The sequence below is a fragment of the Panthera leo genome, chromosome D3, assembly GCF_018350215.1.
Source record: "Panthera leo isolate Ple1 chromosome D3, P.leo_Ple1_pat1.1, whole genome shotgun sequence".
NCBI lineage: Eukaryota > Metazoa > Chordata > Mammalia > Carnivora > Felidae > Panthera > Panthera leo.
This window is the reverse complement of record NC_056690.1, coordinates 17,912,818-17,939,557: the sequence shown is the minus strand read 5'-3', so window position 1 is coordinate 17,939,557 and position 26,740 is coordinate 17,912,818. Positions and strand designations below refer to the sequence as shown.

General features: G+C 48.1%; 1 protein-coding gene across 3 annotated transcripts in view; it reads right to left on the bottom strand.

Moving 5' to 3' along the window:
- The window catches only part of USP30 (ubiquitin specific peptidase 30), a 28,984-nt gene extending 2,839 nt beyond the window's left edge, over positions 1–26,145 (bottom strand). The window contains exons 1-12 of one of the 3 annotated variants that reach the window (XM_042909725.1): positions 25,584–26,145; positions 21,904–22,013; positions 20,602–20,784; positions 15,379–15,482; positions 11,713–11,811; positions 10,857–10,902; positions 9,736–9,830; positions 3,967–4,026; positions 3,396–3,482; positions 2,718–2,798; positions 2,403–2,622; positions 134–254 (exon numbers count right to left, since the gene is read on the bottom strand). In XM_042909725.1, the coding sequence (XP_042765659.1) occupies positions 134–254; positions 2,403–2,622; positions 2,718–2,798; positions 3,396–3,482; positions 3,967–4,026; positions 9,736–9,830; positions 10,857–10,902; positions 11,713–11,811; positions 15,379–15,482; positions 20,602–20,784; positions 21,904–22,013; positions 25,584–25,666 (1,289 nt within the window). In that variant the 5' untranslated portion in view covers positions 25,667–26,145. Of the gene's footprint in view, positions 1–133; positions 255–2,402; positions 2,623–2,717; positions 2,799–3,395; positions 3,483–3,966; positions 4,027–9,735; positions 9,831–10,856; positions 10,903–11,712; positions 11,812–15,378; positions 15,483–20,601; positions 20,785–21,534; positions 21,686–21,903; positions 22,014–23,346; positions 23,622–25,583 lie in introns of those variants that run through there. The other 2 variants (XM_042909724.1, XM_042909726.1) reach the window with 2 other exon arrangements.
- Positions 26,146–26,740: the final 595 nt, after the last annotated feature.

Here is a 26,740-nt window from a genome sequence, read left to right as displayed (position 1 = left end):
TGAAATCACACCTTAAGATGAAAGAAAAATGTCCATCCACATTGGCATTCATTTCTGTGCTAAGCTAATTTTGGAAACCAAGAGAAACAGCAGCGACAACGGATGAAGAATGTGCCCCTGAAGAGTGGCTCACCTGTAGTCAGGAACAACTGGGAGGGGGAAGGGCATTGGGGCTGGCAGGGTAGGCAATAAAGATGGGGAGCAGGCGCCATTCATAAAAATTTGTGTTTTCGGACCCCCTGGCTGATTCAAAACTGCAAGAGAAAAAGGCCCAAGGCAATTACAAGTCGCAGTAGCTGTGGGTAAACAAAACATGGCTTCGATTACCTTGAGCTTAACTCCCCAGCAATGCTACAAAGAAAGAAAACCAAGTATTTCATTTTGTGTGATGTTGATTGCTAAAATGTCCTTTTTGTCCTTGACTGTTTAATCCCAAGTAGAAAACGTGTGTCTAGCTCCTGGTCTGCTGTTCACTTTGAGAGCTCTGTGAACCTTAAAGCCTCCTATCCCTGATCCCTGTTTGCTAAAGACGCGCCAGAGTTAAGCTGTAGCTAATTTACTGACATTTCGACAAAGCCAAGCTTTCTCAACCTGGACACTACCGACACGTGGGCCGGATAATTCTTGGTTGTGGCGGGGGCTGTCCTGCGTGTGGCAGGATGTTTCTTGGCACCCCTGGCCTCTATCCACCAGATGCCAGTAACACCTGTCTCCCATTTGTGGCAACCAAAAACGCTACCAGCTACTGCCCAAAGTCTCCTGGGGGACAAAATTCCCTGGTGAGAACCACCCATCTAAACATTCTCTCTTCTTTAGTTGCCAGCTTCTAAAGAATACCAACGTGTAACAGCGTTAATAAATGTTTATGGATGCAGGTAAAATAATGAAGGAGATGCTGATGTCTTTTTTCCTTTCATGGGTCATTTTTGGGGGCCTGTAAGTACCAAGTCAGTCACTGTGGGTCATATGGTGGCCATAGCCAGCATGCTGTGACGACTGGCAGACCTGCACCCCGCCCCCTGCTCCCCCCAGGAAAGGAAGAACCCAGAGTGAGGCAGCCCTTGATTTAAAACAGAAGCTAAGGGGCGCCTGGGTGGCTCAGTCAGTTGGGCATTCGACTTCGGCTCAGGTCATGATCTTGCGGCTTGTGGGTTTGAGCCCCACATCGGGCTCGGTGCTGACAGCTCAGAGCCTGGAGCCTGCTTCGGATTCTGTGTCTCCCTCTCTCTCTGCCTCTCCCCCTGCTCAAGCTCTGTCTCTCTCAAAAATAAACATTAAGAAAAAAATTTTTCAAACAGCGGCTAAGACTGAGCCCTCTTCCCACTACAGCTGCTTCTGACGTTCATCTATTGATCAACTGAGAAAAGGCAAAATACAGTCTCCCTGTGAATGATGTCCTGCCAGGCCACACAACTATGGACGCAAGAAAGAATAAAAGCAGTAAAGGACGCTGAGTCAGGAGCATCTGGGGTGCGGGGAAGACAGCCGTCTGGCTTGACTGGGAGCAAATGTGGGGGCTGAGTGTGGGCTCAGAGCCCTTAGAGTCTATGGGTTTTCCCCATCTATTTAATTCTAAAGAGCTCAATGTGTTAGATAAGATAGCTTTTAAAAACTGCCCAACACTGGGGCAGCTGCGTAGCTCAGTCGGTTAAGTTCCCAGCTCTTGATTTCCACCCGGGTCATGATTCATAGTTTCATGAGTTCAAGCCCGCGTGAGCTCTGTGCTGAGGATGTGGGGCCCACTCGGGATTCTCTGTCTCTCTCCCTGCCCCTCCCCCACATGCATTCTGTCTCTCTCAAAGTAAAACAAATTTAAAAACCTGCCCATCACTACCTCTGGTTCTCTCCCAATGGACTAGCGCTTGCCCTCCGACCAGTCATTTCGCCTCCTGGGGCCTCCGATTTTCCCCTCAGCGGGGCTGAGGGTCCCAAGAGCTACCTGCAGTACTGGGGCCCGACTCCATTATTCATCTCTGGTGAGGACAGCAGTGGAACTAGATCAATAAGGAATTCAGTAACGAAGAAGTCAGTGATCATTAGCCAGGACCCTCTCTCCCCACATCACCCGTATAAACGAGATGACCATACTGGGGGAAGAAATTCACTGGACTGCTCAGAGCCAACGAGCATTCAGTCAAAAGACCAGAAGGCGATGTTAAGGTTGTCTTCCCAAATTTTTTCAACTACGATTTATCGTTTTTAAAACCATACATCTCATTACTATGGATGTTTGACCTCTTTTAAAGGGATCTTCCCCCTCATACTCCCAGTGCTGCCGTTCTCAGGTATTTAAGCCACCACCGGACAAGCTCCCTCGAAGTATAAGGGTCCCAGAAGGCGGTGACACCAAATCCCTTTTCTCTGTGCCGCACGTCCCGTGTGTCGGCTCCTGGGGCACGCACCTGATCTGGGGGCGGCCGGCCCGTCCTGCAGGTCGAGTGAGGGCCCCGCGCTCTCGCCGGGCTTAGGGCTGTGCTGCCCGGGTCTGTGCCCCAGGAGGTGGTACTTGTAGATGTCCATCATCAGGAACTCATTGAACTGCACGTGCTCATGGCGCTTCAGGGGCGTGCCGTGGCTGGACCAGCTCAGCCGCTGCAGGTGGATGCACAGACACTGAGGGAGCTGCGGGCGAGAGAAACCGAGGCAGCAGGCTGTCGGGGGCGGGACACGGCGGGTCCCTGAGAGCTAGGCCGACAAGGTGTGTGGTGTGGGCTCACCTTCCCTAGTTTCAGCTGCTTGACAAAGGTGGTCCTCTGGTGTTCCACCTTCTCCCCATCCAACGTCCCTTTGGCTTCAATCTGAAATGAAAGAAACCTCTCCGCAGAATTTCTTGTAACGCAACATCTGCGGCAAACCGCAGGGCCGACCGGTGTTCCGCCTGGATTCAGCTGGCTCCCGACTTTGACCTGCTGAAGGAGCTCAGCCCCCCAGTTAATCGTGACCTGTTGTCAGTTTTAGTCGTCAAGTGACAGAGGGGGCAAGAGAAGTGAGGCAGCAACGCTAGAACTCTGATGTGGGCACGTCGCCTGTTCTGTGTCTTCAAAAATTCTGCTCCACACAGTTCCTCTTCTTCAGAGGATGAAACACAAATGCTTATAGGAGTCGGGCAGGGCAGGTAAGCGTCAGTACAGCAGGGCGTAAGACAAGGGGGCTGGGGGGGGGGGGGCGGCATACGTCCTGTCTCAAAGCACAGCAGAGTCTTCCTGTAAACATTCTGTGGATGAAGTAAAACTCATCCAGAAAAGAGGTTTGGTCCATGGGCTACTGATTTCCCAGCCAAGTTACGTGACTGTGGCTAAAACGACCATCCGGGCATAGTCAGAAGAGCTCGCTGTGAGAGGCGCTCTATCAGGACACACAGGCCTAGGGGGTGACACTGGGGCTTAGGGGCATACCTGCGTACAGTTGTCACATACGACGTCCCGCACTGATTCTGATGAGATAAAGTGGTGAAGGCAGTGGTCCAGGGTCAGTGGATGCCCCTGAAGCACCAGAAAACAAAATTCACGATTACAACTTAAAAGAGAGCTATACTGAAACTCTTAACGGATGGCAGTGTGATCCCAGAGCTTTATTTGCTTTTATGGCCAATAAAGCTTCACAGATACTACTGGACATTCCCTGAGCAAAGTGGAGCTCAAGGCACCCTAGGCCTGCTCCTACGAGCTATTACGTAACATTGTAGAAACTTAAGGACTTCTACACTGTTTTAGATATCTTTGCATTTGAGAGTAACACGTGTATGTACACTCAAAAAAGCCAAAATTCCTGCAGCCAGAGAAAAACCATCCACTTTCTTCTCCCCCCACATCGGGCCATGGTACCACACGCGACAACTAAGACAGGTTCAGCCAACCAAGCGTCTGAGTAACGCACAGCACCTCAGCTACACAAAATGCCTCAAAGCCCTTTCAGACTTAAATGTCTCCAAGATAGACCCCAAATAAACCATCGCTCAATACGTACCCATGTGGCAGCTGGAATACTCAGTGAAAGGCTATCGAAGGTATCGAATCGAACAGGACTCTGAAACAAACAGTGCAGAAAATCCAGAAAGGATGCAGGTTCAAGTCAAAGCTTTACAGATGGGAAGACACATGCCTATGAAACAGTTTAATATTTAGATGCCCAACATTTCCATAATGGAACACAGTGTACTTACCCAGAAGCAAATTCTAGGACAAACAACCTTGTCAACGTAACGGGCACAGTAATACCGAAGCACAGCTTGTGAGGTAACTACAGAACATGCCTGACCCAGCAATGTAGGGATTTTATCCTCAGGAAATAACCCTGGACAAAACTACAAGGATGTTCATCACGGCATCATTTAAATCGGCACAATGTGAATAACTGAAGTTTCTAGGGAATGATTAAATAAATTACATCATGTCCACATTAAAAACAGTATAGAAGAATCGTATGCGTAATCAGAAAGATGTGCCTGTTATGGTATTAGTTGCAAAAAACAAAAACAAAAACAAAAAACCAGATGATAAAATAGGGTAAGAGTTCCTGCTTTTGGTGATGACAGAGTAGCGTGGCTAGAGTAGCTGTCCTGAGATAACGCATATAAATTCTGGACCAAAACAAAACACGGCAACTGGAGAGCTACCGTCAACGCTTGGGAAAACAGGAACTCCGTGGGGAGATTTCCACTGTGTGACTTGTTGCCCGGGGGTGCTCCCCAGTCTCGCAGTTCAGTGTTGAGTGGAAAAAAGCAGCAGTCTTACAGGATGGAGGTATCAGAGGACTGAGTTCAGGGCTGGTAAAGAGGCTGGAGGAAATCCCAGAAAGAGGACAGCCACAGAGAGGAGGAACCCCCAGATCAATGTATAAACCCTGCCCAATTCCAAGGCAGGCACACGCCCGTGTGCACACCCACACCAGACATGCGGGCAAACTCCAGGGGCCTGGCAAAAAGCAGAAGCTAGAAGCTGAAAACACTCAGCAGAGATTTTGCTGCCCGATGTGGGGAAGACAGTTGGGCTTTGAGCTCAGCCAAGTTAACTGTACGCCAGAAGAGAATTCATTTTTTAGAGAAACGTAACAGAATCCAAAGTCTCTACTACGATGTTAATTAATATGCAATAAGAAATGACTAGACATACACTACGAAGAAAGAAGAAAATGTGAGCCATGGTGAAGGACCCTACGGATTGACCTGGATACTGAAATGAGCACAAGGACCTTAGCGAGAACTATGACAAACATATTCAAGGACACAAAGGAGAGAGTAATTTAGTCCTGGTGGAGGACAAACGGGCAGTCTCGGTAGATATCCAGCAACTATGAAGAACTAAAAAGAAATTATACAACCAAGAGCACAGTAACCAAAATGAAAACTCTGCTGGACAAGCACACAAATGGCGACGGTGAGGAGTCTGTGAACTTGAAGACAAGTAAACAGAAATTATCCAATCTAAAGGACATGGAGGAGAGAGGCTGAAGAAAAGCGAACCTAGCCTCAGTGAGCTGTGGAACAGTACCACGCGAACCAACAAGCAGAGAAAGGGGCATAAAATCTGGGGGGAAATTAATGGCAAAAAATATGTACAAGTTTGGTGAAAGACGTGTACAGATACATGAAATTCAGCAAATTCCAAGCAAATACAAAGAAAACCACACCTGGGCACAGCATGGACAAACTGCTGAAACTCAAAAATAAAGAGAAAACCTTGTAAGCAGGCAGAGAAAAAAAATGACACTGTACCTACAGGAGAACGGTATGAATCATGCCGACTGTGCATTAGAAAAACTGGAGGCCAGAAGACCACAGAACAATGCCTTCAAAGTGGTGAACTGCAAGGAAACAAGGCATGCGTGGGGGCCGCCCCTTCCAGTTTGGAGGTGGGGGCGGCAGGAGAGAGAATGGAGGGTGGAATTCGCGCTAAGAGATTGGGCCCTGGCTCTGCCAGTCTGTGAGGCTGGGGCACGGCTCATGTCCTCAGGGGGCTCTGACTGGCAGGGTGGAGGGCATTCGGTGGGGAAGACGGGTGGGAGCTCAAATAGCAGCCTACGATGGCTCGGCTCCGCCCCCCAAGGGATGATGTCACTCCCGTGAATCCACTTCCGGGCCTATCTTTCGCTTCAGTGGCTTACTCAGTTGTTCTTTGCCTGATGCTCAAGTGTATGCTTCAAACACCACAGGTGGCCGTGGCGGGATCAGAAGGGGCGGGCAGGAAGAGTGGGGAGCAAGGAGAGAGAAGGAGGACTCTGTTATCTAGAACAATTACTGGAAATTCACCAGCTACAGCCCAAGGTAAAGCTGTGAGGTTCCTTCTGTCCCTGTTAGGTTGCTCAAGAAGTGATGCGTTTTTTTTTTTTTTTCTTTTTTAATGTGTATTTATTTTTGAGAGAGAGTGCAGGAGAGGGGCAGAGAGAGAAGGGACAGAAGATCCGAAGCAGGCTCCGCGCTGACAGCAGTGAGCCTGATGCGGGGCTGGAACCCATGAGCTGTGAGATCATGACCTGAGCTGAAATTGGACGCTCAACCTACTGAGCCACCCAGGCACCCCAGTAATGCGCTCTTCGGAGCTCATCAGCAAGGCACAGAGAGACGCCACAGTAACGCCTCCTTGAAGGCCTTTCTTCCCCTACAACTCTTCACCTAGACCTTCCCCTTTTCCCTTCCTTTTCCTGGCATTGTAAAACAGCAAGTCAACTGTGGGAGGTATCTGGACACAAGGGTTTTCCTGCACCGTAAGCGGATGCGAAGCAATCCTTCGTGCCCTGCCCGGCTGGTCTTCCCTTCCACAGACTGAGATGACTTTGTGGTCATCCATGTCCTAATGAGACACCATGGCTGGAAACAGACGTGCCGAATTAGTTCAGTCAAAAAAGCAAACAAATCAAATCAAACCAAACCACAACAACAGCAACCCCAAATCTGTATCTAACAAAACTATTCTCAAAAAGAAAAAAAAAAAAGGCAAAATCGAAGCCTTTTCATGTAAATGAAAACTAAATAAACTTGTTGCCAATAACCTAAGAAATGTTAAAGGAATCTTTTTAGGCTGAAGGGGAAAAACATCCAATGGACTTGCGTCTACAGAAAGGACCAAAGAACACTGAGAATGGTAAATAGAAAACATTTCTTCAAAAACGTCTTTTAAACACATAAAGTGCTTAAAGCAAAAATTATGACATTATCGTGGAGTTTATAATTTGTAGACGTAATAACAAAAATACTACAGAAAAGGGGGTAATAGAACTCTACTTTTGTAAGTTTCCTGTATTTTACAGGGAGTATATTAACTCTGAATAGACCAGGATACATGAAAATTGCATGATGTAATCACACACACACACACACACACACACACACACACACCCTCCCCATGTAAAAAAGTAGAGCTAAAAAGCCAATGGAGGAATTACAATGGAATACTCAGAAGTATTCAATTAACCCAAAGGAAGGCAGGAAAGGAAGCACAGAGGAACAAAAAAATTCTATGAGACAAACAGTAAACAAACGGTAAACTAACAGACTTAAGTCCAACCACATACTTACGTTTAAACATAAATGGACTAAGCACACTAATCAAAAGGCAAATTGTCAAACTGAACCCAATTATATGCTGTCTACAAAAGCTATACTTCAAATACAAAGGCAAAAATTAGCTCAATAATAAGAGAATAGAGGGGCGCCTGGGTGGCTCAGTCGGTTGAGTGTCCAACTTCGGCTCAGGTCATGATCTCGAGGTCCGTGAGTTTGAGCCCCACATCGGGCTCTGTGCTGACAGCTCAGAGCCTGGAGCCTGCTTCAGATTCTGTGTCTCTCTCTCTCCACCCCTCCCCCACTCATGCTCTGTCTCTCTCTGTCAAAAATAACTAAACTTAAATAAGAGGATAGATAGATAGATAGATAGATAGATAGATAAATTAGAGAACAAAAAGAGATATCCTATAGAAACACTAGTTAGAAACTAATGGGACGCAATAGACTATTAAAACAAGGAGGCTTACCAAAGACATAGAAGGACATTTTATCAGGAAAGTAAGAGTCAACTCATCATAACAGCCCATATGTATACACCTAATAGCAAAGCCTCACAAGAAATTCTATGAAAATAAAACTAAAGAAAGAAAGAAAAACATGGGAATGCAAGCTGGTGCAGCCACTCTGGAAAACAGTATGGAGGTTCCTCAAAACACTAAAAACAGACCTACCCTATGACCCAGCAATTGCACTACTAGGTATTTACCCAAGGGATACAGGTGTGCTGTTTCGAAGGGACACATGCACCCCCATGTTTATAGCACCGCTATCAACAATAGCCAAAGTATGGAAAGAGCCCAAATGTCCATCGAGGGATGAATGCATAAAGAAGATGTGGTATATATACACAATGGAGTATTCCTCGGCAATCAAAAGAATGAAATCTTGCCATTTGCAACTAGGTGGATGGAACTGGAGGGTATTATGCTAAGTGATATTAGTCAGTCAGAGAAAGACAAAAATCATATGACTTCACTCATAGGAGGACTTTAAGAGACAAAAGAGATGAACATAAGGGAAGGGAAACAAAAATAATATAAAAACAGGGAGGGGGACAAAACAGAAGAGAATCATAAATATGGAGAACAAACAGAGGGTTACTGGAGGGAGGGGCGGGGGGGGCGGATGGGCTAAACAGGTAAAGGGCATTAAGGAATCTACTCCTGAAATCATTGTTGCACTATATGCTAACTAATTTGGATGTAAATTAAAACAAGTAAAATTAAACAATAGACAGTAAAAAAAGAAAGAAAGAAAGAAAGAAAGAAAGAAAGAAAGAAAGAAAGAAAGAAAGAAAGAAAGAAAAACAGATAATTCTAGCAAATAATTAAGGAAGAAACAATACCAAGCTTAACCAAAGTCCTTCAGGAAACAGGAGGAAGGAACACTTCCCAGCTTATTTTATGAGTATAGTATAATCCTCATAACAAAACCTGACAAAAGACATTACAAGAAACCGTAAGACCAATATTCCTCACGAACACAGACACTAATCTCCTTTAGATAATATTAGCAAACCAAACCCGGTAATACATGTAAAAGAATACATCACAATCAAGCGGGGTTTATTCTGGAAACACAAGGCTGGTTTAACATTAGAAAAATCAATCACTGCAACTCACCATATTAAGAGAATAAAAGAAAAACATGATGCTGAGTGAAAGAAGCTAGTCACAAAGGACCACATATGGTACGATTCCGTGTGTATGAAATGTCCAGAAGAGGCAAATCTATAGAGACAGAAGTAGGTCAGTGGTCGCCAGGGCTACAAGTGTGGGGGAGATGGAGAGAAACTGCTAATGGGTACGGGCGTTTTTGGCGGGGGTTGAAAATATCCTAAAATGGATCAAGGTGCTAATTACGCAATTCTCCATTTTTGTATTGATGTCGGAAATTTTCCAAATAAAAAGTTATTTTAAAACATCAAAGCAAAAAAACAAAGACAAAAAAACCCCCAAGCGAGAGAATCTATCGTGCCTACCATCCGTAGGGACCCAGCCTTGAGACTCGAATTCCTGCCAATCCACAATGGGTCTGCCATCAGTGCAGAAAATGCACCTGAGGGTCAAAGGACAGCTTGACACTGACTAAAGGGAGGCGGTCAGTCCACTCTGTGCGCAGAGCCCAGGCGATCACAAGCGCCATATACCAATGTCAGTCATTCTCCAGATGTTTCACGAATCTTAACTTGAAAGAAAACCATAGAAAATACCAAGTTCTGCTATTGTAGTTACCTGGTGCTCACAGTGTTTGCAGACCATGTTGCTCGTAAGTCTTCCATGGAAGGGATGCTGGGATTTCCAGTGATTGGACGTGGGGTGAGGTGACCCTGGAACACAGAACACGTCTGGATATGCCACCTCCAGCCCCTTGGTACCAACCTCAAAATTCACCCTCCTTTTCAGTACGTGGTAGGAACTCTCCTCTTTAGAAAAAAATGTTCCTGGAAGGTAAACTGAAATAGCTTTCCTTACTGACTTCCATCAAAAAAAAAAAAAAAAAAACAAAAAACAACCCGTTCCCTTTCACAGGAGAATTGATACAGGTCCTTAAATGTGGTTTCCGTATAATGGGTACAGCCACATTTAAAAAAGGAATTTGTGTTGAATAATGGATTTTCACATTCACTTTAAAATGTTTGCGATGTCCAAAGATGGATACCACAAGGCAACATTCCAGAAAGTGAGATAAACGTCTGAAAGCCATCAGAATAAGCAAGTTCTGAAAAACCGGGACTTTTTTTGATAGGATGGGAGTTAGAGGAATAAAGAGCGTGGTGTGCTAGTCAGAAAACTCGCACCCTAGACTCAGGCAACCCTGGGCTGGGTCCCAGCTGTGTCACCTCATCTCTGTGAGCCTCGTTAAGATGCTGCAGCCACTGGCACCCAGTCTTGGGCTCAAAAGCTAATCGTTATTATTACTTACTGACGCACAAAGGAATCAGTTTGTCTTATTTTCCCCCCTCTTAAGTTTAGGTCTTAAGAAAACAACTCCTTCTAAGGAGGACTGTGATCATTTGCTGAGGACATGACAGTTTCAGCTTTATTAAGTTCCTCGAGTGAGATCAAGGCAAGAAGGTAGAAAGAAAACCCTTGTCTGAGGTGGAAATAGGTCCGTTACTTTTGTTCGGAGCGGGAAACCAAGCAAGGCCCTGGTGTGAGGGGAACGATTCAAGATGGTCCGAACGAACAATGGAAAGCTGTTTCCAAAACACAAGCTCCTTTGCAAGTACGCACAGTTCGAGCTGGATTGGATGTCACCAGAAAAAAAACCCACAATTTGTCTTAAACAACAAATCGTTGTCACATCTCAAAAGTACCCATCTTCCGTGTTACAGTTCAAGGGGAATGATTACCTCTCGTACGGCAGGTTATTTGTTTAGGAGTTATCTCTGGCTGCTGCTGTAGGGAAAAAAGAAGAATGAAAACAGACTGAAAACCCAGCCGCAATCCCTTCTACCACCCTCACGCTGCTCCTAAAGCTTACAAGCTTCTCTGCTCATGGCCCCACTTAAACCCGACTTTTAACAAGAGATCCTAAAAGCAGCCCTGGTGATCCTCTCTGGTTGGTGACTGTACCCAATCATCAAATGCAATCAAAACACGTTTCCTCTCTCTGGAATATTCCCTCCCATCCCTTTGCTAGTTAACTTTTACCAACTCCCTAATATCTATAGTGTTCTAGGGAAATGAGGATTCATTTAGCATTCCTATGGCTCCTTGTTCCCTAGATTAGATGGGGGGGGGGGCAAGGGGGAAGAAATACCTTTTCTTCTCAAAGCCAATACAAATCGTAGTAATGAATCATTTTAAAGAGGCTTGGCACCCTAACCAAAGTCACCAATTGCAAAGTTTACAGCTTAAGACAATCCCCCAGCCCCCTCCCACTAGTAATTTTTATTGAGACTTTTTTTTTTGACAGAGAGAGACGGAGTGTGCGCATGTGCACGCACGGAGGGAGGGGCAGAGGGAGAAAGAGCATCCCAAACAGGGCCCAAGCCCAGCACAGTGCCCGACGCGGGGCTCGGTCCCACAACCGTGAGATCATGACCTTAGCCGACACCAAGAGCCGGATGCTTAACCGACTGGGCCACCCGGGCGCCCCGAGACTTACTGTGGAGTTGAAAGTGGTGCAAAGGTTACACTTGTGCTCCCTATACCTATTAAATATGCACGAACCACATACGCGTGTTGAGAGGATCAATGACTTACCTCCAGGGAGCGCACATCAAACAAATGTGTGACCCGGGGCTGCCGGTCCCGCTCATCTTCCAAGGACGAGGTAATGACGTGGAATAACTCGTGGGCATCCTGTCACGGGGCAAAGCTGCCTCAGAGAGGCCCGAGGAGGCTGGGGCCGCATCAGAACCGCCCTGCGTGGACCACCAGGCACACCTGCAGCCACGGGGGCAGAATCTGCCCCCCACCTTCTCAACGTTCAGCCCATCGACAGCTACCTCCCCGACACCTTCCCCGTAAAGGCCCTTCGACTAAGAGGCTCAAGGGGAGAGAGGAGGAAAGCAAGCTTGGGGCACAGGGCTGCCTTCACACCTGCCACCTCCCAGCCTGTCTCAGCTTTGTCAACATGGCCCTGACCTCCGCCCCGCCTACTTTTGTTGTGGTGGTGGTAAAACAAACACATCACATAAACGTTACGGCTTTAACCATTTTGAAGCGTACAGTTCCACAGGGTTAGGTACGTCCACACGTCGTGTCACCGTCACCACGGCCCATTCTCCGAACCGTCCCAGCTTCCCCAACTGAAACTCTGTTCCAGTCAAATATCAACTCCCAGCCCCTTCCTCCCTGGGCCTGGACACCCACCATTCCACTCTCGGTCTCGCAAAATCTGGCCTCTCAGAAACTCACAGAAGGAATCACACAGTATTTGTCCTTCTGTGACCGGCTTGCTACACTCAGCACAATGTCCTCAAGGCCCGTCCACGCTATAGCCCGGCTCACAATTTCCTTCCTTGTTTCCCATCTCAGGCCTGTCCTTTGCACTCCGGCCTGAGCGGCCGGCCCACATCTTCACACAGGGCCCCTTCTCATCCTTCACGTTTCTGCCGGAAAGGCACCTGCGCAAGGAGACCCTCCCGCGGGGACTCTCCCCGACTCAGCCCCCTCCCCCCCCAGCCGGTGCAGCGGGTCCTCTACCCGAGACACAGCCCGAATCCCAGAGGACTCTGTCTCCCCTGCCCCAACCCTCTCTGCCTCCCCTGCCTCCGAGGCAGGCCATCCCCGGCCCGGACACCTGTTCTGGCCTCTCCACTTCCCTCTCTGCTCCCTCTGCCCGGCTCCGGTCCCTCGGGTACAGCACGTGCCGTTCACACATAAATCAGGTCACGGCGGGTGCCTATAAAGCCTCCAGTGGTTCCCCCACTGCACACCGAGTAGAAACGCCCCTCCGGCCCAGGGCACCGGGGGCCCCGCGCAACCCGCCCCCTGCCACCGTCCGAGCGCCCTCCCCTCCGCGGCTCTGCTGCCGCCGGCCCCAGCCACACCGACCTCCCTGTCCTTCCCAAACACCGCAGCCTCGAGGCTTTCGCCCCGCACCTAGGCTCTTCACAGGACTCACTTCGTTTCAGACTTCAGGTCCCAGCAAAAATCTCGGGTCTCCAGAAGAGTCTTCTCTACCTGAAGGAGTCCCCCCACTGCTCTTCTCTCCCCGCCAGCGCCAGGCCCCTGACACTCGCACGGTCACTGTCACATCGGCACGCTTATCTTGTGGTTAGCACATTTTGAAATGACCTCTTTACTGTCCACAGAAACCTGCAAGCCATGTTTGCCGCTAGAACCCCAGGCCCCGCACAAGCCCTGCCTGAGGCAGGCATTCGATAGGTATTTGTTGCAGGGGACGAACCACTGGATTCTACGCCTGAAATCATCATTGCGCTACATGCTAACTAACTTGGATGTAAACTTAAAAAAAAATAAATATTTGTTGCACGTATAAATGAAGCCCCTCCTAGGCTATGAATGGCCATGATGGAGAGTGATGGAGGTACAAAGCTAAAGGGCAAGGCCCTCGAAGGACGCACAACCCAGGGGTGGACGCGGCAGCCTGGCTATTTATCGAGTGACGCTGCCGCAGCCTGAAAGGGACCAGCTTTTCCAGGGCAGCTCACAGACAAGGCGTCTGGACCAACCCTTGAAGCTGGAGCAGGGGTTCGCCAGAGGGAAAAATCTCAAGACAAGATGCCGTCAGACCCAACCCTATCGGGTCTGTGAGCCACGGAGCTCCTCGGCCTCGAGGAAAGGAAGGTATCGCAGACGAGGGCGGGGCTTCGGCGGGCACTTTAGCACCAGCGGGGCTCCAGCCCTGGCTCTGCCACTCAGAGAGCCGTGTGACTTCGGGCAAGCCACCCTGCTCCTCCGAACCTCGGTGTACTCATCCGCAAGACGGGGACAGTGACCGTGAGTCCTGACGCGGTCGTAGTGAGGATTAAATCAGAGAACTCAACGGAGGCACAGTGGCCCAACGCAGCTGCCACAGCCCTGGCTCTAGACCCTGAAGAGTGGTTGACGGTGCGAGTCTGCTGCTGACCGACTAGGTCAGTAAAGCGGAGATGCGGACAAGGCCCTGGGCCAGTAGCTCTGGCTGCCTCCAGAGGGCAAGAGGCTGGCGGCCAGCCATGCTTGCCTCTTTCCCGTGCACAGCGCAGGGCTCAGTGACTGCTACCTGCTGAAGCTGCTGGAAATACATCCAAGGAGTAACTGGGACTGCAGTCAAGGGTCCTTGACAGACAAGCACGACTTAGCAAAGGCATCCGATGTCCCTGGGACTACATCTCAGCCATTCTCTCGGGTTAGAGAGAGGAAAATGCAGCTAAATCGTGCCAGTTACCAGAGGAGGATTTAGTAAGAATTTCTAAATGGAGAAACATTTCAACATACAAGGGATTCGTCGAGATGCGTTGTAAGGAAGTAGAAAGAGCATCAACACCCGGTTTACAAAGTAATGCCTGTGCAGCTTCAGACTGAACTGGAAACAGAGGTAGTCTTTAAAAACAAGGGGGGCTGGGAAGCCTTCCCCCCTCACTTTTCAGCGTTTTTAAACGCATTTCACTCCCGCCCCACCCTTGTGAGGACCCACGGCTGTCTCCCATTTCTCGGGTCTATTATCTGGATGGTGGAGGCAGAAGCCGCCCACGCAAAGCTGGTCCCGAGACCGTCCTGGAAAGGTAGCCAGGGAGGCCGTACCAGCACATCACCGGAAGCTAAACACCCTGTCCCTACAACTTAACTCTCAGCTTCGGTCTCAGACTCACCGTGGGCAATAGCAGCGGTCTGAGGGGGTGGGGTGTGGTCAGGACCAAAAAAGGCAGTGACCCTGCAGTTGTGGGAAAGGGAGTACGAGTGGCTGGAAGAAGGCCCTGGGGGTGCATATGACAGCTGCTCAAGGTCTGGGGCTACTTCAATTCATCTAGCCTCTAAAAACGGATTTCTTTTTAAAAATGGGGGTGTGGTTCAAAAAAGCCCCTCTGAGCCCCAAAGGTAAAGCCACCCACCTCTCTCTGAAAGATCCAGGTGGCCCTGGTATCCAATGACATGCAAAGTCACTCCAGAACAAAAAAGAGGTTGGCTCTTTGGTAATGAGGTGTTCCTGCCCTATCCTGCTAACCTTTCCACCCAACGGGTAAGAAACAAACAAAACCCGCTGCATTTCTCCTCTGATCGCGAGAATGGGAACAGAACTTGCGATCTGGTCCCAGAATACTAAGGCAGGCTAGAATGCCACAGAAATGTACACTGAGGCCAGGCGAGCGCAAGGTCGATACTGGCATTTTTTCTTCATGCCTTAGCAACGAGGCTACTTTTCAGCCGTCATCGCGAGCTCAGGCCCCAGCGCGTTAGTGGGCAGAATGGGAGGTTCACCTGTTCTTCAAATGAAGAGATCTGCCATCTGTACATTCTTAAGACATCCAACAAGCAGCTCGCATCTAAGACCTCATCGTCAGTAACTTCTTGGCAGGACAAAGCTGGAAACCAAAAAGGTGACGCCATTAGTAAATTCACTAGCCTAACAACAAGCCAGGAAACCTGTCCTGCACAACATATCAAAGCTAATTAAGCCTCTCGCTGTAAAATCCACCTTGAGTTATAGTTCTTTCATTATTCCTCTTTGTAGCCTCAACCAATGCACAGAGGGCTGTTAGGCACCGTGTATCTGCTGAAGGAATGTGATCTTTCATGAGGCTATAGCATTTAAATGAAGTAATTGATTTCGGCTATTTGAATTATCGTCATCGATATAAATTGTTGCGAGATTCCTCCTGAATGAAATGATTTTAACTCACAACTCTGAGGGCGGGAGGCCCCTCAAGACTTCATCTAGTCCAACCCACACTCAGTGCTTAACCCCCTCGCCCCACCCCACCCAACAGGACTCTCTCTGGGGCCACGGGGCCTCTGCTAGTATCTGTCTGCACTGGAGTTTCTGATCATCACGGGACAAGCTCTACGGGGCAGCATGAAAGGGTCTGCTGAGTAGTTCACTTTTCAGTCATATGTAAAACCAAGCCTAACAAACAAAAATGAACGTGTGACGGGCTCACGAGTCTATACTGTCATCACAGCTGGATCAAGGGTTGGCAAGCTGTTTCTGTAACGGGTCTGACGGTAGGCATTTTAGGCTCTGTGGGCTCTGCCGCGACTCCTCAACTCTGCTGCTGTGGCACCAAGGCAGCCAGACCGCAAGTAAGTGGGCATGGCTGTTTGAATAAAACTTTATTTGCAAAAACAGGCCGCGGAGCAGACCTGACCCACGGGCCAGAGTTTGAGGACTCCTGATCCTGACGGCCCCCTTCCATCGCATGCCTCGCCGGCCCAGCGCTGCTAGACAGAGTGTGGGACATAAAAATACAGGGGCCCGCCACCTCTGTGCAGTTTCCCGAGTTCAACTACCTCCAGACCGACTAAGCCAGCCTGTTGCTTCTCTTTAATTTGCAGTTGGTAAACTGGAGACAGTCCTTTGGACACTTCTGGCTCTGACTCAGGAGCCTGAACGTGGTGGGGACTTTGGGGTGGGTAGCCTGTGGAGAAGCAGCAGCCCGGGGAACCAGTGCTAAGTCCCGAGGCTCCTCTTAGCACTGAGGACCCTGGTGTCACATCTTTATCCTACAGAACAAAGGGCGCCCATTAGGACAGCAACCGAACCTCCTTCTTCCTCTTACGCCCCTCAAGCAGCCTGTGTGGTAGCTTTTTTCCTCTCAAGGAAAATTTTAATGTCTCCTTTAGCCTAATTTTGCTTAAAATCCCACGAGGTGATTTAGCAATATCTACTAATTTTCATGTCCTATGATTCATGTCCTAGCAGTCTGACTTTCTCAGGATCTACTGCAGGCAAACACAGGCCCGTGTGCACTAGGGGCACGTACAAGACCATTCGCTGGGGCCCATCTATGACCACAAGGCACCGGAAGCCAACAGCTAAATAAACTGAGGTATCCTGACGTTCTGGATACTGCACAATTGTGAAAGTGAATGAGGTTTGCAAATCACATATCTGATAAGGGACTGATATCCAGAATGTGTTAAAAGCTCCCCAAACTCAACAACAACAAAAATACAGACGACCCAATTCAAAAATGGACAAGGGACTTGAGTAGACATTTATAAAAAAAAAAAAACAAAACGATCAAAACAACTATACAAATGGCCACACAAAAACTTACGCGCAACATCGCTTATCAGTAGGGAAATGCAGATCAAAACCACAATGAGAAATCACTTCACGCCCATTATGGCTACTATCAAAAAGACAGACAATAACGAGCGTGAGCGAGGAGGTGGAGAACTGGAACCCTCTGCACACCTGTTGGTGTGAATGCAAACTGGTGCAGCTGCTCTGGAAAACGGTATAGTGGTTCCTCAAAAACATTAAACAGAGGGGCGCCTGGGTGGCGCAGTCGGTTGAGCGTCCGACTTCAGCCAGGTCACGATCTCACGGTCCGTCTCACGGTCCGTGAGTTCGAGCCCTGCGTCAGGCTCTGGGCTGATGGCTCAGAGCCTGGAGCCTGTTTCCGATTCTGTGTCTCCCTCTCTGTCTGTCCCTCCCCCGTTCATGCTCTGTCTCTCTCTGTCCCAAAAATAAATAAACGTTGAAAAAAAAAAAAATTTAAAAAAAAAAAAAAACATTAAACAGAATGACCATTTGGTGCAGCAATCCCACTTGGAGGTATACAACCAAAACAATAAAAAGCAGGGACACGAGTAGGTAGGTATCTGCACACCCGCGTTCACAGCAGCATCATTCACAAAAGCCAAAGGTGGAAACAACCCACACGTCCCTTGACTTATGAATGGATGAACAAAATGTGGTATGTACATACAATGGAGCATTATTCATATTTAGCCTTAAAAAGGAACAGAATTCTGACACCTGCTACCACACGGATGAACTTCAAGGACACTGTGCTGAGTGAAACAAGCCGGACACACAAGGACAAATATTCTATGACTCCACTTCTATGAGATACAGAGTCAAACTCAGAGACAGGGAGTAAAATAGTGGTTTCCAGGGTCTGGGGACAGAGGAGAATGGGAAGTCACTACCTAACGGATACAGAATTTCGATATGGGATGATGGAAAAGTTCTGGTGATGAAGACGGGTATGGTTGCAGAGCAATGTGAATGTACTCAGTGCCACATAAATGTGCACTTAAAAACGGTTAAGATGGTAAATTTTATGTTATGGGTATCTTGCCGCAATTTTTAAAAACTGGGCAACGGAGGGGCGCCTGGGTGGCTTAGTCTGTTAAACATCCGACTCTTGATTTTGGCTCAAGTCACGATCCTGCGGTTTGCAGGTTCGAGCCCCACCTCGACCTCCGCGCTGGCAGTGCAGTCTGCTTGGGATTCTCCCTTTCTGTCCCTCCCCTGCTCTTTCAAAAACATGAATAAATAAAAAAAATTTTTTTAGTTAAAAAAAACCCCAAAAACAAAAAACTGGGCAAGGGAAATGAGTAGGCAATTCACAGAAGACAGAACGCCAATAAACTCACAAAAGAGAAAAAAAATGAAGGAGGTAAAGCTATATGTAGGGACATGGACATTTCTCCAATATGTATTATATTATTTGCTTAGGAAAAAACATAAATGAGACAATATATAATTTTTGTGGGTACTTAAAAACATATTTCAATGCGTAGAAAACAGCCTGGAAGGATACACTTATATTTTACTTTGTGAAGAAAGGAGGGGAACAGGATTGGGGCAGTGATAAAGGGAACTATGGCCTTATGTAATGGTTTAATTTTTTACAAGGAGAATTTGTTCATGCATTACTTGTATAATTAAAAATTACCTCTAAAAACCAAAATAAAAAGTCACTGAGAAGCAGACACAGAGAGGGGAGAACAGACTGAGGTGGAGTGGCCCTGCACGGCTCTGGCTCCCAGCACAGCATCACGCGTGTGAAAAGGGGAGACCGGAGGTCACGCTAGGACGGCTCCTGAACCTGCATTATACTGCCTGTAGGGACATTTCAGCTTTTCACTCTGGAATGGTATTTATTTTTAACAGGGTAGTAGAAGATTTTTTTAAATTTTTTTATTTGTGTTTATGTTTGAGAGAGACAGAAAGAGAGCGTGAGCGGGGGAGGAGCAGAGAGAGAGGGAGACACAGAATCCAAAGCAGGCTCCAGGCTCTGAGCTGTCAAAACAGAGCCCAACGTGGGGCTCAAACCCATGAACCATGAGATCATGACCTGAGCCGAAGTGGGACGCTCAACCGACTGAGGCACCCAGGCACCCCTAGAAGAAATTATTTTCAAACTGCCTGTTATACAGAACAGTAGAACTCGCTTTCCGTGTCAGGCTGGGCTCACCGGGGAAAACACCCCAGTGAAGCAACAATGAGCTGTTTTTTAAATCCATTTTCTTCCTGACTGTGAGAGTAAGCTATAGAAATATGGTTGTTTTGTTTTCTCTTAATGTTCCCAAACTGTCAATTGCACAAGACCAAAACGGCCTGTCCGGCCTTTATCTGTGGACATTTTTGCTTTGCTGAAGTCAAATTACATCGTATTTTGAACACTGCTCTTTTTAAAGTCGGTATTATAGCCTATGCCTCTCCCAAATTAAAAAAACAATACAACACAACACTTTATAAAGATGATTCATAACAGCTACGTAATATTTCGTTGACTGCTTAATCATTCTACTGCTGGACATCGACATTTTCTACCCCCTGCCCCCCTTTGTAACAACGTGTTGGGAGATCTTTGTACATACAATAGCATTTCCCAAATCGTGTTCTGTGGAATGTCCTTGGGATGTTAACAGATGTTATGGGAGGAAAAACTCGTTCTACAGTCAAAAGAACTGGCCTAAAAATGAAGTTGGACTGGTGATTTCCTTTACCGATACACCCTTTACCAAGACTGTTATATATGTGACTTCCCAAGCTCGGGGTTGCTGTTCAGCCATTCCTAAACTGGCTTGCTCTCAGAATTCCATTTCAGGCGAGTGCAAATCACGGTCGGCAGAATTATTAGGTCAAATGGAACCGGGCATTTTGCAAGCTATCACTGTGTGGTTCCAAGCTGCTTTCCAGAAAGTCTGCCCTACGTTACACCACCACCAGCACATGTGAACACGTCACCCATCAGAACTGTGGATTGTTCAGTCTTTGCTGACAAGCAAAACAACGATAACCCCTCCAGTATGCTATTTATATTTCTCCGATGATGGCCACGTTGACTATTTGAGGGTCTGTTAGATAACACTGTGAACCTGCATACAATCTGTACTATTTCTTCTGCGAATTACCTTACCTCTTAGGCTAAGACACTTCTTTTCTTTAAACTTTAATAAACCAGAGTACTTCTCACCATCAAAATGCTTAAGTGGCAGTGGATGTGTTTTCTTCCCTAAAAAAGCTATTAATAAGCTGATGATAATTTAAAAATAAATGGCTACATCTTTAATTAAAAAAACAGCTGTTTGTATCTACTGGACCCTCCGTGTTTTGTTTGTTTGTTTTCTATAACGATCTGTACGATCTTTTTTCACACAAAGGCTATTAACCCTTTGCCTGTCACCTGGGCTGCTGCTTTCAAAACGCACACAATCCCCTTTAAATTCCCAGTTAGATACCTTTGAGGAGGTGCAACAAGGTTAAGGATAAATACTGGTGTGGGGGGGGCTCCTTCTGATCCCTGGTGTACTGGGTGGTAAACTCTTCCAGCCACTTGATGAAAGCGGGGCAGGCAGACAAGCCTTGCAGCAGGGAGTTCATGAAGCAGGTGTTCCCTAAGTTGACCAGCCCGGGCACCAGCCCTGAAAAAGTCGGGGGAAGAAGACAACAGCACATCACATGGGACCGGCTCTTTTTTTCTCTCCCATTTGGGAGCCAGAGTTTCTGCACTGTGGCCTGGAGTTTAAAATCCCAATCTCACAAAGTCCGTGCCCACTGACATCGGGGGCCAGGCATTCGATCCGCGCCGAGGCCCGGTCCTAGTGTGGCTCCTTCAGGAGACTGTAAGCGACAGAAGGAGGTCCCCTGTCACGTGTTACATCTGAAGGCCGCCACGGTGTCTGGCACAGTTTGGTTTACGCTGAGTGTACAAAAACACTTAGTAACAACATCTCTCTCTTTCGCCCCTTTTCTCCCTCCTTTGATAAGAAAGCAACGTTTCTCAGAACAGAAGAAAACAATTGTTCTTTTGTTGCTCCCCAGGACAATGATCTTGTTCTTAGAATCAGTTCGAAAGACACCACCATAGCAACTGTGATCAGTCTTTCTGCAAAGAGATCAACAAAACCTGACGTACTTCCCTCTTCTGCTGAAACCTTTTTAAGAAACTTTTCTTTAATGCAAAGTTCTCAAACGTGCACAAAAGAAGAGAGGATACGTAACGGACTCTAATTGGAACCACCCCCAGATTTAACAACGATCAACATTTTGTTCCACCTATCCCCTTTTTGGTTTGCTTGTTGTTGCTGACTTTTAATCAACACAGTGAGAGCAGCATTTACAAGAGGGGGTGCTTTTTTAAGGAAAGAGAATTTTGTATTAAAGACACTAACTTGAAACGTTTACTCGTGACTAGCTGCGGGTCAGTGAACCCACAAACGCGTCACACAATGAGTCAGTTGTGGCACTGAACAACACGAGTACCACGTTAAGGAGAACAGCCACGTGAACTTTTTCATTACGGAGCACGTCTCAAACTCGAGACTGTAGAGGGGGTGAAACAGAAATCTTTTCACTACAGGGTCTAAAATAATGAGTCGTTAAAATGAACTTCTCTTTAAAAGAAAGTACTGTTCGGAAACCGAAGATACAAGAGAACAACCACAAGAACAACAACAAAACCCTCCCTTTTTTGTACTGTTTTGGGACGGGAAGGGCTGGGGTCAAGTGCACAGACTAGGCTGCGATGACCTCATTCTTACCTTTTCTACGCTTCTTTCTTTCTGTAATGGGACCCCAAATCACATAGATCCCTGCGGCAAGGGCAGCAGCAAGTCCCCCTATAACACCCCAGTTCTTCATGACTTTATATCTAAAAAAGAAAATAGGCTTACACTCTTCCCTCATCATGGACACAATACGTATGACTATAGACACAGGTGCACAGAAATAACATTTCATCAAAATAACCCAACGGCCCACCAAACACCTCCCTTTCAAGTTGAAGTAATGATACTGTTAGGATTATGTCTTGAAAATCAGCACGTTCAGACGTCAGGATTTAAAACCGAAGTCAGAGCACAGAAGCCCCATCTCCCTCAGGGGGCATGCCAAGGTTCTCCCCTTACTCTGCCTCCCACGCTGCTATCACACCGGCCACCTCAGGACCTTTGCACTGCTCCTCCCTCTGCCTAGAATGCTCCCCCCTGCCGGATCACTGCATGGCTCTCTTTTACCTCCCCTTCATCTCTTTTTTTTTTTTTCATTTTTTTTAATGTTTATTTATTTTTGAGAGACACAGGGTGCAAGCGGGGAAGGGGCAGAGAGAGAGGGAGACAGAATCCGAAACAGGCTCTAGGCTCTGAGCTGTCAGCACAGAGCCTGACACCGGGCTCACGTGGAGCCCTGAGATCATGATGTGGGGCTCGAACTCAAGAGCCATGAGATCATGTCATCTGGGCCAAAGTGGGACACTTAGCCAACTGAGCCACCCAGGCGCCCCCTCCCCTTCACTTCTAACCAACAATTAGAACCTGTACTCCTGGTTCCTTTTACCCAGTTCTGCTTTTTCTTTTTACCACCTTCTAATGTAACATTCACTCATTAACTAGGGCTATTGTCTGTCTCCCCCCCTGGAATGCAAGTCCCCGTGGGCAGAGATCTTTGTCTCTTTTACTCACTGGCATATCCCAAGTCTCTAGATCATGCCTGGCAACTAACAGGTTCCTAATAATATTTACTGAATGACTGGATACTGGAGACAACATATAGAAATACTAAATAGGGAAGGGGCATACTATATATAGCATAACCGATCTACTAAACATTTACTAAATTAAAAATTTCTTAATTTGAGGCTTGGCTTAAACACTGAAGTTATTTTACTACAAACGAAGACATTTCAGCAATTTAAAACACTGTTTTTATGCAAAGTTATGTATTTCCACCAAATAAGACAAACTATGTGTGTGTGTGTGTGTGTGTGTGTGTATACACATACATACAACATATACTGGCATATATGTGTTAGATATGTGTATATATGTGTGTGTAATATATTCTTATGCCAATATTTGGCTCCCGTGAACATTGTTTTGAGCTCAGCTCAGTCAACATTAACTCGATGAGGAGTCACTAGTGATATGAGTAACTCTGTCTCCAACAACCAACACCTCCCTAAGGTCACAACTAATACGATGCATAACTGATAACGGAATTCCAAATCAATCTTTGTTCTCCTAAGACAGAGTCCATAGAACATGCACAGAGCTGGATTAGGAAAGGACAGGTGCATTAATCTGACTCAATTCTGGTTTTTCTATTCCTCAGGGCGTCTTTCCACTTTCGCAGCCTCGGTTCTGTTACCTGTGCAATGGGCACAATCACGAGATCCAGCTCATGGAATTCTCAGAATCAAACAAGCACTAATGCACAGGATGCAAAGTAAGGGCTCGGGGAGCCTGGGTGCCTCAGTCAGTTAAGCACCCAACTCTTGAGAGCAGCTCAGGTCGTGATCTCACAGTTGTGAGATCGAGCCCCGCGTCGGGACTCCATGCTGAGCGTGGAGCCTGCTTGTGATTCTCTCACCTTCTGCCCCTCCCACGCTCACATGCTCTCTCTCAAAGTAAGTAAATATTAAAAAAAAAACAAACCAGAGGGCTTAATAAACGTTAGCTGCTACAATTATTAAGTATTATAATCTCAATTTCATTTGTGAAAGCTATTCTTGAATTTCTTCGCGCACTACTGTGCTGACTTCCACACAACAGGTGCGTTAACGAAACTGCCCTGAAAGGTTAAAAAGAACCATCACTGAAAGCATAAAAAAAGTTTTTTTTAATGTTTATTGATTTTTGTGAGAGAGACTGAGCATGAGCAGAGGAGGGCAGAGAGAGAGACAGACACAGAATCCGAAGCAGGTTCCGGGCTCTGAGCTGTCAGCACAGAGCCCGACAGGGGGCTCGAACCCAGGAACGGTGAGATCATGACCACAGCCGAAGTCGGCCGCTCAACCGACTGAGCCACCCAGGCGCCCCTAACCAAACACCAATATTTAGGGGTGCATACTCTATGCCAGGCACTGTGATGATCTTATCCCATCCTCAGAACAATCCCACAGAGGTAGATTTTATTATCATCTCCATTTTCACGGATGAGGAAACCAAGAGACGAGCCAACTCCGTCAAAGTGAGAGAGGCCGCGGGGATCTGAGCGCATGCCCGCCCGTCAGGCTGCCGGGTCTGTGCTGGAAACCACAAACCTTGTGCGGGAACCTGAAGGACAGAGCGTCGAAGGGATGGGAGCGGGGGGCTTGCCCAGGTCCTCCGCAGGGTATGGACAAAAACCCCAGCACATGGTGACTCCGGAAACCCCATTCCCCTGCAAAATGACAACCCGAGGAGAGTAGTGGGGTCTGGGAGTAAAAAGACCTGTCTTCTCCCCCAGCTCTACTGTGAGGTCAGCTGTAGGCAAAGCCGACTCGGGGCCTGTTTGCCACCTGCAGAATGGGGGCACTGGACAGGACGGCCGCTGAGGGCTCCCAGCCCTGGGAGCTCCCTAAACCTGCTCCAGTTCCGGAGGAAGGAAGCTGAGATGAGTGGCAGGTCTCAGTCATTTAGGGTCAGGAATGGGGGTGCAGCGCTCAGCTCTCAAGCCTGGAGCCTGTGGGAGGATGAGTAAGAGAAGGGAAATAGGGACCCTGACACGATTGGGGGACCCATACTATTGGGGTTCCTAGCAGGAATGGGAGACCATACCAGGACTGGAAGCCTTCACAGGTTAAGGGGTGCTGATCGGTTCAGGGACTCTTGCAAGATAGAGATTCACTAATAAGACTGAGAATCAGCGATCCCTGGCTTAACTAGGCGGTGAGGGGTGGGGGGCAACAGGAATAGGGGTACTGCCCAAATCGAGGAAGACCCGGGGTGCTTTGCAGGGCGTGAGAGCACCGTGGCAGGATTGGGGAGCGCCGGCAGACCAGGAACTGACATGGCTGGGGAGTCCGGAAGGACTGGGGGTGCCCTGAAAGGATTAAGGGGTCCTGGGAGGCCTGCGAGGCCCTGAGAGGTCTGAGGGGCACTGGCAGAATTCGGGGCTTTGATGAGCCCGAGGGTGTCTGAAGTTCTGGAGACAAGGACAGGATTGGAGGAGGCAGTGGCGGGCGGGGATGGGAGGGCAGGGCGCTGAGAGAATTTGGGGCGCTAGCAGAACTGGGGAGGGCTGACAGAACTGCGTTGCCGAACAACTGGAGGCCCTGGAGGCCCATCCCCCGTCCCGCCTCGGGGCCTGGGTCTCCTACCAAGCCCGACGCAGAAACCTCCAGAATGCTCGCTCCGGCCCCGGGGACCCTGCCAGGGCCGTGAAAAGGCCCCCACAGGCCCAGGCTGGGGACCCTGGCCCCGGCCTCTCCGGCCGCCCCCTCCCCGCCCCCCCCCAGGCTCACCTGACGGCCGCCCCGGTCCGCAGGAAGCGCTGGATGGCCCTGTCGGCCGCGGTCATCGCCGCCTGGGCCCGGGAGCTCAGCATCGCGGCCGCGCGGGAGACCCGCCGCCGCGCCCCCCGCCGCCACCACCTCGCTGGACTGAGGGCTCCGAAGGCTCCCGAGGCGGCGGAACCCGCGGCCACAGTCCCAGCTCCTCCGGGGAAGGTAGGCCGGGGACCGGCTCCCCGGAGAACCGGAAGCAGCCGCCGCCGGAGAACAAGAGACGACGGACCACATCCTTGTTTTTCTTTTTCCCCGCTTAGCAACGCGCGCGGGCGTCAGTTACCGAGGGAGGCCCTGCGGCCCGCTTGGTTTTTCAAGTTTTGTTCGGGCTCCGTTCGTTTTACATACAGATGTCCCACTTCCAGCCCCTGGGGTCATTTTAATTTTCTTCGTTATGAAGAGGGCAGCCCAGCCCGAAAGCGGGGATCAGGCCTCGGCCACCAATAGTTATTATTGTCGTCAGAGTGGACATAGGTTGCAGAGGAAGGGCCTTAGTGAGCCTGTGGTCCGTCTCTGACGGCATCAATGGAGAAACCTAGGCCTTTGATAACAGCCACCACACATAAGGTGTACTTGCGTGCATTGCTGAGTACGTCACATGCATTACTTTCAGCCTTCACAGCACCCACACTTCACATCGCAGGAGACCCACGATGCTTACAAGTAGCTTGTAAATGGAGGAAAGGAGATTGGCAGGGAAGTCTGAGTGTCCCCAGAAGAGCGCTGTACGGTTGAAATACAACCAAGGTCACATTTTAAATGATCTGATGGCCACATGAAAGTTAAAAAAAAAATCCAATTAATTTTATTTTTCTTTTTTTCCCCCGCCCGCCCCTGAAACTAATTTTAGCAATAGCTTTTACTTGACCCGATATGTCCAAAATATTGTCATTTCTTTGTAAGCATTATTAATGAGACCATTTACATTCTTTTTTTTTTTTTTTTTTTTTGTCTAAGTACATCTTAATTTGAACCAGCTCCTTTTTCATGTGCTCCATAGCTGCTCATGGCCAGTGGCTACCACATTGGACAACACAGCTTTTCAGCATTAGAGCCAGAGAGAATGTGTGCCCTCCCTTTTAATCACTTTCTCCAACTCCAGAGCAAGTGATGGC